General features: G+C 38.0%; 1 protein-coding gene across 13 annotated transcripts in view; it reads left to right on the top strand.

Annotated features, from left to right (window-relative positions):
* DGUOK (deoxyguanosine kinase) overlaps window positions 1–12,099 on the top strand; it is a 36,124-nt gene that overhangs the window by 16,896 nt on the left and 7,129 nt on the right. For 8 of the 13 annotated variants that reach the window (XR_014234731.1, XM_082356625.1, XM_082356622.1 and 5 more), the window contains 2 exons: window positions 7,982–8,169; window positions 11,706–11,853. Coding sequence is in view for 12 of the 13 variants with exons in the window: in XM_082356625.1 (XP_082212751.1) it covers window positions 7,982–8,169; window positions 11,706–11,853 (336 nt within the window). In the remaining variant the exon portion in view is untranslated. Of the gene's footprint in view, window positions 1–7,249; window positions 7,375–7,981; window positions 8,170–11,705; window positions 11,854–12,099 lie in introns of those variants that run through there. The other 5 variants (XM_082356629.1, XM_082356626.1, XM_082356627.1 and 2 more) reach the window with 3 other exon arrangements.

Below are 12,099 nucleotides of genomic sequence, written 5' to 3'. Positions count from 1 at the left end.
AATAAACTCAAAATGGATTAAAGACCTAAATGTAAGGCCACACACTATCAAACTCTTAGAGGAAAACATAGGCAGAACACTCTATGACATAAATCACAGCAAGATCCCTTTTGACCCACCTCCTAGAGAAATGGAAATAAAAACACAAATAAACAAATGGGACCTAATGAAACTTCAAAGCTTTTGCACAGCAAAGGAAACCATAAACAAGACCAAAAGACAACCCTCAGAATGGGAGAAAATATTTGCAAATGAAGCAACTGACAAAAGATTAATCTCCAAAATTTACAAGCAGCTCGTGCAGCTCAATATCAAAAAAACAAACAACCCAATCCAAAAATGGGCAGAAGACCTAAATAGACATTTCTCCAAAGAAGGTATACAGATTGCCAACAAACACATGAAAGAATGCTCAACATCATTAATCATTAGAGAAAGGCAAATCAAAACTACAATGAGATATCATCTCACACAGGTCAGAATGGCCATCATCAAAAAATCTAGAAACAATAAATGCTGGAGAGGGTGTAGAGAAAAGGGAACCCTCTTGCACTGTTGGTGGGAATGTAAATTGATACAGCCACTATGGAGAACAGTCTGGAGGTTCCTTAAAAAACTAAAAATAGAACTACCATACGACCCAGCAATCCCACTACAGGGCATATACCCTGAGAAAACCATAATTCAAAAAGAGTCACATACCACGATGTTCATTGCAGCTCTATTTACAATAGCCAGGACATGGAAGCAACCTAAATGTCCATCAACAGATGAATGGATAAAGAAGATGTGGCACATATATACATATACAGTTTTTACTCAGCCATAAAAAGAAACGAAATTGAGTTATTTGTAGTGAGGTGGATGGACCTAGAGTCTGTCATACAGAGTGAAGTAAGTCAGAAAGAAAAACAAATACCATATGCTAACACATATATATGGAATCTAAGAAAAAAAAAAAAAGAAGGTCATGAAGAACCTAGGAGCAAGACGGGAATAAAGACGCAGACTTACTAGAGAATGGACTTGAGGATATGGGGAGGGGGAAGGATAAGCTGGGACAAAGTGAGAGAGTGGCATGGACATATATACACTACCAAATGTAAAATAGATAGCTAGTGGGAAGCAGCCGCATAACACAGGGAGATCAGCTCGGTGCTTTGTGACCACCTAGAGGGGTGGGATAGGGAGGGAGGGAGATGCAAGAGGGAAGAGATATGGGGATATATGTATATGTATAACTTTGTTATATAGCAGAAACTAACACACCATTGTAAAGCAATTATCCTCCAGTATAGATGTTAAAAAAAATATCTTAACTCTGTCATATATTGTCGATACTCTCCCCAGTTTGTCATTTTTCCTTTCCTTTTCTGTATGATGTATTTTGCAATATAATACTTTTAAGTTTTTATGTGGTCAAATCTATTGTTTTCTTCATAGTTACTGCCTTTGATGTGAAAGTTTAAAAAGACCTCTTACAGCCCAAGATTATAAAAACAGGCACTTGTTTTTCTTTCTCTTGCTTTTAAGATTTTATTCTTTGTGTGACTTTAAAAGTTACAGGAGTCTGATTTTCCCCAAGTTGTTATCTGAATTCCCAGTAATAGTCTTGTTTAGTTTATTCCTGAGTGGTTATATATTTTGTTGTTATTGTGACTGGGATCTGTTTTCCCATCATCTTTTTCAAACTGGTTATTGCTGTTTGAAAGAAAAGCAGTTGGTTGTTGTTATGTCTTGTGTGACTTAATTCTCACATTAATTTTTTTTTTGCTTTATTTGCTTGAGGTTTTAGAAAATAATAGTTTTCTCTAAATACAAATCATTTGTAAGAGTTTTCCAGTATCCAAACCTCATTTCTGTTTTCTTTTGTTGGATAGAAGTTCCAGAACAATATTGAATAATAGCAGTGATGGTAGTCACTTTTATCTTTTCTGTCTTTAGTGAAAGTACCTCTAATGTATCATTGTTAAGTTCTGTGCTTGTCATTCATTTCAATAGACCATGTGGAGGAGGTACTTCTATTACTAGGATATTAACTGTTTTTATCAGTAACAGATGTTGAGTTTTCATCAAAAGCCTTTTTTAGCATCTAGTGAGATAACCATGGGATTTTTCTTTCTTTCTTCCTTTTTAATCTCTTAGTTTTAGTCATAGATTGGATAATGATGTCATCCTCACATTCCTAGAATAAACCCTTTTGGTCATGGTGTACTGTTGCAGTAATTTGCTAATATGTTTGGAATTTTGCATGTATTAATAAATTTAATTGGTATTCTATTTGTGTGTACAGTTTTTGACAGGTTTTACCATCAGGGTTATGAAAATGAATTGGAAGCTTTGTATCATTTTTAGCATAGAACTTATCTATTCCTTGAAGGTATGATAGAAATCAGTTTTAAAATTACATGGATTCAGTGCTGTTTGGGGGGAATAGTTATTAGACAACTGTTTCTTCCTCAGTTATTATTCAGGGTTTTTAATCAGTTTTGATAATTTTGTTTTCTAGAAAATTGCCCTTTTATTGAGATTTTCAAATTTAATAATGTAAAATTAGTACTTGTATTCTTTTATACTTTAAATTCTTCTGTATCAAGAGTTTTTGTGTCTTTTGTCTGATGTTGCTTATCTGTGTGAATATTTTGGGAGGAATAGGTTTGATAGATGATTGTCTGTTTATTTGTCCTTTTTTAAAAGACCCAATTAATGGATTTTAATTTTTAATTCTATTGGGGCTTGCATTCTAATTCATTGATTTTTGCTTTTAAATTTATTTATTTCTCAGAATTTCTTTGCATTTTTAAAGCTCTTTAGTGTGAATGTTTAATTTGTGTATTTTTCCCTTTTTTCTGCCTTAATAATAAAAGCATTTGCAACAGGAAATTTTTTTCATGGGATAAGCTTTGGCCCTGTCTTCTAGATTTCGACATATGAGAATTCAGCTGAAATTTCTAAAGAGTTTGTAATTGTAGTTTTAATTTATTTTTTGCCTAAGATTTATTTTTAGTGTTTTATGTATTCTGAGTAGATTTTGTATGTTTATTATTTTGTTAATTCTAAGTTTATTTTGTTATGATCAATGTGGCTTATACAGTTTCTCATTGAGGAAACTTACTGAGATTTTCTTCATTGACTATGTATGATCAATTTTGATAAGTGTGCCATGGACTTTTAAGAAGAATATGTATTATCTGTAAGGTATATGTAGTTTGATGTGACATATTTTATAAATTCCAAGATGTCATTGATTATAAGACATTATCAATTTAGTGACACTTCTAAGGAATAATTAAAATGTCTGTTATATTTAGTAAGCATTATAAGATGTATCCCAGTTTCAGATATGTGAAAAAAAATAATGATTAAGAGTCTTATCCTCCAAGTTCTTATTTTGAGAGTCTACTGTTTTTATTAAATTCTGAGAGAAGTGTAGTAAAGTTTTGTGCTTTTATTGTGTTTTGTCTATTTCTCCTTGTATTTTTAATTGACTTTATATTTTTGTATTTCAGTGCTTTATTATTCCATGTAAAAAGGTTCATGACTTTTGTGTGGAGTCTTTATTGCTTTAGTAGTCTTGTAGCATTTAATGCTTTTTTAAAAATTTAATTTAATTAATTTATTTGGCATGCGGGCTCTTGTTGGCGGCATGCGGAATCTAGTTCCATGACCAGGGATCGAACCTGGGCCCCCTGCATTGGGAACGTGGAGTCTTAACCACTGGACCACCAGGGAAGTCCCAGTGCTTTTTTTTTCTTAATACAGCTTTGCCTCATCTGCGTTCGTTTTATTTGCATCTACCTGGTGGATTTTGCCGCCCCTCTACTTTCAGCTAATGTATGTCATCTTGTTTTAGGCGTTTCACTTATGAACAGGATTTTTAGCTTTTACCCAATCTTAGGGTTTGCCGTTCCTGGGAATTTTTCTCATTTATCATGATTATGTTTAATTTATTCCTGCCACCTTATTTTGTGCTTTCATCTCTTTTTTTTCCTTTTTGCTGTATTTGAATATTTCTTTCATTTTTCTCCCCTTCATTCATATGGAAATTTTACTATTTTTACTCCACTAGTGGAAACGTTTAAATTAAAAATATACATGTTTAAGACTCACAGATATAGAAAACAAACTTGTGGTTACCAAAGGAGAGAGGGAAGGGGGAGGAACAAATTAGGGATGTAGGATTAACAGGTATAAACTACCATGTATAAAATAGATGAGGCAACAAGGGTATACTGTACAGCACAGAGAATTATAGCCATTATCTTGTAATAAACTATAATGGAGTATAATCTGCAAAAATACAGAATCACTATGCTGTACACCTGAAACTAATATAATATTGTAAAACAACTATACTTCAATAAAATATATATATATAAATGTTTAAACCTATTTATCAATGTTAATGGGGTCTCTATGAAAGAAAAAAATAAATTTTACTACTTTTTTTATTACTTTCTTCTCCAGACTCCATCCCCCAGGTATAGAAATCTATAATTTTATAGATCCAGAATGTTTTTACATAGTGAAATTTCTCTCTCTCTCTCTCTCTTTTTTTTTTTTTTTTTTCTGGCCACACCACAACGCTTGTGGGATCTTAGTTTCCCGACCAGGGATTGAACCTGGGTCCCAGCAGTGAAAGTACCAAGTCCTAACCACTGGACCACCAGGAAATTCCCTGAAATTTCTCTTTTAACTATAGAAATTGGCAGTAAACTTCTTAACCACATTAATAATAATTACTTTATACTTAACTGTTCTACTGGTCATTCACTGACCACTGTCTTCTTATTACTTCTTCCCATTTCTTAATTCTTTATTTTGATTCATTTTTCAATTGGTTGAAATATATTTTAGAGGATTTTTTTTTTTTTTCAGAATGTGGTTGTTATAATTTCTGAGTGATTGCTTGTCTTAAAATGTCTTTAGTTTCTGTTGTAGGGAAGTGTTATATGGTTCTGATCTTTTTTTTTTTTTTTAATAAGTAACTAATGTTTTCCCCCCTCCTTAGGTTTTTGTTTTGTTTTGCTTTCATGAATTATTGACATCTTGCTCAGATAGGTCTGGGTGTGTGTGTGTGTGTGTGTGTGTGTGTGTGTGTGAAAGCTGTATATGTAAATCTACATTTCTACATTAAATCCTTTCTGGTACTTAGTGAATTTCTCTGGTGGAAAGTCTCACATCTTCAGAGATTTTCTTTAATTTTTTTCTTTGATTTTGGCTTCTTTTTCATCTGATCAGTTCCCCCTGACTATAACTCCTAGTTGTAGCATGGTTTTAAACTTCCTTTCTGTTCTAAAATACCTAGAGATATGTCATGTTTCTACTAGACAGTGATTCTCAGTGATGGTGAAATTTGATGAGAAGGAGACCTTATGAGTAGTGGTCTTCCTCTGCTGATCTCTTCTTTTTACTGGGGGTGGCATTTCACCATTCTATATTGGACTCTTATCTCATGAGAAGGAAAATCGTTTGCTTTGGTTAGGTAGCTTTGTCTGAGGTATGGGTACTGTGAAGTTGCACATCATTTTAGCCTTTGTTTGAAAAGTTGTTTGATACAAAATTGTATTCACTGCTGTCAGGTAGGACACAAGTGACATTACATCTTGATGTACCTTTCCAGAGAAACGAAAGAAAAAACAAAAAATACCCTACCACTATATAACAATGTATATTGGATCTCCTAAACTGTATTTCTTTTTATTTCTTTCATAATTTTCTGCTTCTTTTCTCTTAGTTTAGGGGAAATTTCTTGAGTTGATATTCTGTATGATATTCACTAATTAGGTTTACTGCAGTTTACAGTCTGCTCGTTACTATCGTCATTGGGAGTTTTGTTTTGGCAATTGCATTTTTCTCCTCTAAGAATGTTCTTTTCATATTGCTCCGTTTTGTTTGTTCTTTTTCTGGCCACGCCACGCTGCATGTGGGATCTTAGTTCCCCCACCAGGGATCAAACCCATGCCCCCTGCAGTGGAAGCGCAGAGTCTTAACCACTGGACTGCCAGGGAAGTCCGTTGTTCCTTTTTTATGATAGCCTGTTCTTATCAATGTGGCAGTCTCGAGTCCCATTGAGATTTTTTTGTTTTCTCCTGTTTGTGGCAATAGCTCTGTCTCCTGAGAGGCTGCTTGTCCTGAACACATGGATGGGTCCACTCCTTCTGAATTGCTGGATATTTTTATATCCAATGATTGTCCCTCTGTTGTTTATATGTTTGAAGGGATATTTGCATACGTTCTGTAGCTGAGATAGGTTCTTCAGAAATTGTGTAGGCCTCTGTACAGTTTTTTATTCTGGAACAGGCTCCCTTTGGTAACCCAAAGCCTGCCGGTAGAATCCCCCACCCAGTCAACCTAGTGCATCTGCCATCACAGTGCCCTACTCCACTCAGCAGGCTTGCTTGCAGTCTCAGAACTATGCTGTAACCATGGGCTCCCTACAGTCTCTGGTGACACCACCAGAGACTCGAGTAGATTCAAATTTGTCCTCCTGCTTCAACCTCCAGCTCTCAGCCAGGGGCCATTTGTGAGGCTGGTTTGTGTTTGTAGGTTGCAGGATTGAAAGGAGGGAAGTTGTTTTGTAATCCACTCTGCTCTACACACATACTCTGCTGAAGCCTTCCAAAGCATAGGACCCCTCTTTGGAATCCAGGGGTGATATTTAGCCAAACTGGACCACTTGTGGTTGTCTAACCTTTCCCCCGACCCCGTGTGTTTTTGTCTCTACCTGAAATACTTTCTTCTTAATCCCCATTTCCATCTGTGGAGATTCCATGTATCATTTACTTCCCAACTTAATGCCACTTTTTTCCAGAAACTTTCTCAGATTCCCTCCACCATACCGTGATCACCCCTTTGTTGTATGTTCTGCTTTATAGTCTAGCTCTCCATATCTTTGTCACCCCCTTTCCGTATGCATTATGAGCTACTTGAGTTTGGGAACCATGTCTTGCTCGCCTTTATATGGAGAAGTATTAGAATGAAGAAGTTAGAGGAAGCCAGGTTTGAGTCCCCATTCTACACTTACCATGAAACTTTGGACAAGTAAGTTCCTTAACCTTTCTGAGTGGATGTTCTCCTCGAGAAAATGGGCATAACAGTAGTACCTACCTCATGATGCTGTTTTGAAGATTAAATGAGATAACGTAGCACAGTGAACATTGAGATAAATCTTAGTTTTGTCTTCTGTACCCCTTACAGCACCTAGCTCACGTAGCGTCTTATCCACACAGGCCTTCAGTTCATCGTGACTGAATGAACGCAGATCAGAGTGCTTTTCACAAAACTCACTTTTGCATTGAGTCAGTGGCAGAGCCCAGGAAAGAATCCAGGGTTCCTGAGTGTCTTACACACGTTCCCGCCTGCACATGCTGAGTAAGTGGGTCTTCACATGCCTTTCATAGAGTGTCTAGAATCGAGGAGGAGGGTTTTGTTTGTTCATTTGTTTGTTTAACAAACTGTAGCCTTGCTATAAGAGAGAGAGAACTCGGTTTGGTTGGTTGGATTTTCAAATAATCAGTTACTTTCTTGTCTGGGTTGAAGTTTTAGAAAGAAACAGCCACAAATGGAAGCTCAAAAGAGAAGCAACATAGTGTTACAGTGGAAATATCTGATTCCAGGTAGAGTTTCAGATGGTTGTTGATTGTTAAGTCCTCCTCCAACACGCTCCACAAACCCACCAATCAGCGACTGTGCTAATTCTATGGGTGGTTCTTCCTCTGCTGTTCTTTGATATGCTGAAGGTGGCATGTCATCTCCCTCTGTCAGATTCTTGTCTAGTAAGGTAGGAAAATCTCTTCCTTGATTATGTAGCTTTGACTAAGCTGAGGGATGTGATTATATCTTTTTAGTGGAAGGAAACTTTTGTAATTGTGTCTCTCATTGATTATTACACTTGTTGGGGGGTGGGTAGGAGGGTGGTAAACACTGCGAAGTAAATATGCCTTCTAGGAAATTCTCCTCTTTCATAATTTACCTCTAGGCCTGCACTGCCCCCAGTCTCGGAAACTTGCTGGATATGATGTACCAGGAGCCAGCACGATGGTGCTACACATTCCAGACATTTTCTTTTATGAGCCGCCTGAAAGTACAGTTGGAGCCCTTCCCTGAGAAACTCTTAGAGGCCAAGAAGGCAGTACAGATCTTTGAGAGGTCTGTATACAGCGACAGGTAAGACCCTGAGCCCTCCACCAGTCACAAGCTCTGTGCTTAGCGCTGCATGTTTTCTCCTCTTGCTCAGACTCTGCACTGCTCTTGTCATTGAAAATTATACTTGAAAAAATTGTCTTTTTAAAGACAACACTATACAGATTTGTTCAGACTTATAATTTCACAGTTACTATATATGTCAAGAAAGGAGATTGTGTTTTTCATAATCTGAATGCATTTAATTTCTCACATTGGCACTGATTATGTTTCCTTATTCTTTTCTAGCATAGAAGCAGGCGGGTAGCTACCTAGTATAACCATTACATTGCTAGAAGGCACAGAATAGACACTTAAGTAGCAGCATATGTTCTAGCAAACCAAATGAATCAGTGGTTGGTTATCACCTGGAAGAAAAAAGCAGTCGGAATTAAAATGTGTTCCTAAAATGATAGGAGAACTAAATTTATCCTTTTTTTTTTATTCTTCAAGAAAGGATTTCTGAGTAGAAATAGCAGATTTGTAAAATTGGCTTCTGTCTTGGATTTAACCTTTTTTGACCCTTTGTTGTGTGGCAGGGCTTATTGTTGGCCAGAGTCTGTAAGAGACATCCAATCTCTTACAGGTCAGGGGAAGAGCATCGTCCTGACCACCTGAGGGAGTGAGATGGGGAGTCACTTTTAATGAAAGCTAGCAGATAGCTTGGGAATTCAGCCCATCTGTTCTAGAGGAGCTAGTCCATCTATGCTCTGGAATTCCTGGTTCTGCCACAAAACCAGCCTGTGACTTGTGTATAAGCCATTTGAAGATGAATTGAGGGTGCCTTAATCTGGACATCACTGAGGGTTTTTTATCTGAAGGCTGTGAGTGACCTCTGTCAGTGTGAAATGGTGGCTTAAAGCATGATGGTCTATCTTAAGCCCCTTGAGTTATCAAAATGCAAAATGTTGCATTTTTATTGTCCATTCACTTCTGAAGACACTAGATTGGTTACCCATTTAATTCCATAGAAAAACTAGCTCTGCTCCTTAGTGCTCCCATAAAGCCTCCTGGAGGGAAAAAAATAAGGATACATTTGTAAATGTATTGTGATTTTTTTTTTTTAAACATTACTTAAACATTACTTTAAACATTAAAAATCATTCAAGATATGTAAAACAAATCCTATAGACTAGGCATTCCTTCTCTGTGGACCCCAGGAGAGAGCCTACTCTTTATAAAAGCAAAATATGTGAATTATAAATGGTTGGGCTATAGATTTTAGTTCTTTTTCAACTGTTGGATATACTACTACCTATTTTCCTTTCCCCTCTCCCAAGCCATGCCTCTTGAATTAGGAAGATGAATTACATATTACTACCTGCTTGGAAACATATTCACCGTCTTTTTTTTTTTGGCCTCGCTGTGCAGCATGTGGGATCTTAATTCCCTGACCAGGGATCAAACCCGTGTCCCCTGCAGTGGAAGCTCCGAGTCTTAACCACTTGACCGCCAGGGAAGTCCCAACCATCAGTCTTTTGATTTCCGCCCTTTAGTGAGATAGACATGGGAGAGACCCCTTAGAAATAGAAATACTTTGTTTAGAAGGTACAAGATCTTACGACTTCCACTCCTTTAAGCATTTATTCATTTATTCGTTTGCTCAGCACAGATTTGTGGAATGCCGCCTGTGTTTAGGCCCTGGACAGCAGCAGTAAGCAGAGCAGACCCAGTCCCTGCCTTCACGGTGACCTTAGTCTAACAGGGAACTCTGTGACTGCACGTGTGCTCCTGTGTGTTATATGTGTTCCAAAGGAGGAACGTGGCTTGTTTGGGAGAGTGGATGACGGGGAGGGAGAAGTCTAAATCTCTGCTGTTTGAGTCGAAGGAAAGAGCGAGCGTGTGGTTTTCGAGCAGAGACCTTTACGCCTGGGTCCGTGAGCTGCTGCTTCCCTGCGGCCCCTGCATTCGGCCTCCAGGGGTCCCTCCCCTCAGCACTCAGCACCACGGCCTCTTATGCCCTCTTGCCCCTTCACCACCAGCTTTGGAGAAATAAAGAAGTGCTCCTCTTCAAAAAAAGGCGAGGGCCCTTTAGGACTTATTAACAGATATTTACTTTCTCTTTATAAGATCTTAATTTCCATGTTACCTGTGAAGAAGCTGAAAACATTTTTCAGATACTGAATTAGAAATTCGCCTCTTTTCTTTGTTGCCTTCAGCTAGGCTGTAGCTAAGCCATTCCAGACTGGAAGAGTTGACTTCTGGAGCTCCCAGATTAGTGCCTTCATAGCCTAACGATGAAGTAGTTACAGTGACAGCTAAGGTGTCTCGAGTACTATGTGCCAGTCGCTCTTGTAAGCACCTTGTAAGTATTATGTACAGTCCTCACAACTCTATGAGTTAGGTTCAACTGTTATCTTTGTACAGAGGAAGAAGCAGGCTGAGAGTTTGATGTCTTGCCCCTGGTGACACAGCTAGTGAATTTTGAAGCCAGGCCGGACGCGGGAGTGTGACTCTGCAAGCCATTCTCTTATTGCAACACTCGCAGCCTTGCGGTGTATACTTCCCTGAGCCATTCATAGATAAGGATTCTGAATTTCGTTTTCCGAGAAGTAGCCAGTTGCTGAGCGTTGCCTTAGAAACTGGAGTTCATTGTTCAGGATGTAAAATTGTGTTTTGTATCAAGATGCCTGAGGTTTGAAAGCAGAACTGACCTTCCTGAAATGATGGTTTCTAGTTAACTCTTATTTCCTATTCACCAGATGCTCCTTTAGTTATGGAAGTAAGCAAGGGGCAAAACTAGTTTGATTTTTAGATTTAGCTTTCTTGTATCTGGATTAGAAGCTCAGAAGCAGAGGAAGCAAGAGCTTATATGTGCTTGCTTTGGAGGAGAGTCTGCTTTCTTGGTAATACTGCAGTTAGTAGGAAGTGCATTTACTGCTCCATAGGTGACACCACTTAAATACAGTTCCTGCTCTACTTCTCAAGTAGACAAAAGGATGGCTTAGTAGCCTGGAGACTCAGAAGGCTTGAGTCTTTAAATTAAAAGTGGTGGGTGCTTTATACTAGATTGGCTTTTTGTTTGGGGGTTTACTTGCAGTAATAATAAAGAAATCTTAAAAGTTTGAGTTTACATGCAAGTTTGAGTTTACATGCACCATTTGCTATATGTTTTGACTGGTTTCCAGCAGGGAAAATTGTTAGTGACCAATGATATTCTCTTTCAGTGTCCCTTTTCTTCCAGTGGATTAATCCATCCAGAGAGCTGTGATTTCGGCCTCTAAAGTCTAAATTCTATTCTCATCTTAGTGTTGAGCAAGGAGGGAGAGACATAGGTGAAGAATTCAGATTTCTTAAAGATGGGTGAGGAACTAGAAAGGTTAAGTGTCAACTATACTTCAATTTAAAAAGAAAAAGAAAAAAAAAGATTGATGAGGCGCTAGAAAGGTTAAGTGGTTTGGACAGACATGGAACGAGTTGGTTATCGATAATTTTTTTTTTTTGCTTCTCTCATTCTTTGGCCTTTCATTCCATTTCCCATTCTCCTCCCCTCTCCCCATCCTACTTACATTTCCAACCAGGTATATCTTTGCAAAGACTCTTTTTGAAAATGGTTCCCTCAGTGACATCGAATGGCATATCTATCAGGACTGGCATTATTTTCTCCTGCAGGAGTTTGCCAGCCGGCTCAGATTACATGGCTTCATCTACCTCCAGGCTGCTCCCCAGGTAACACAGAATTTAAAGCCTTAGACTTTAGGGCCATATGAAACTTAAGAGGTGATGTTCTCTGAGCCCCTGATTTTCCAGTTGGAGAAAGTCGATTGTGGGTATTACCTGGAGCATGGAGAGCAGTGGATGCGTACTCTCCCATCCTAGCGTGAGCACCCACAGGCTTTCCGAAGCAGAGGGCTAAAGCAAATGGCTGTGCGTAGAAAGGGTCCTTCTTGATGTAGCAACCACATAGAGAAAATT

Source organism: Balaenoptera borealis (genome assembly GCF_965194805.1).
Source record: "Balaenoptera borealis genome assembly, chromosome: 15".
Lineage (NCBI taxonomy): Eukaryota > Metazoa > Chordata > Mammalia > Artiodactyla > Balaenopteridae > Balaenoptera > Balaenoptera borealis.
This window is presented reverse-complemented; position numbering and strand designations above follow the sequence as displayed.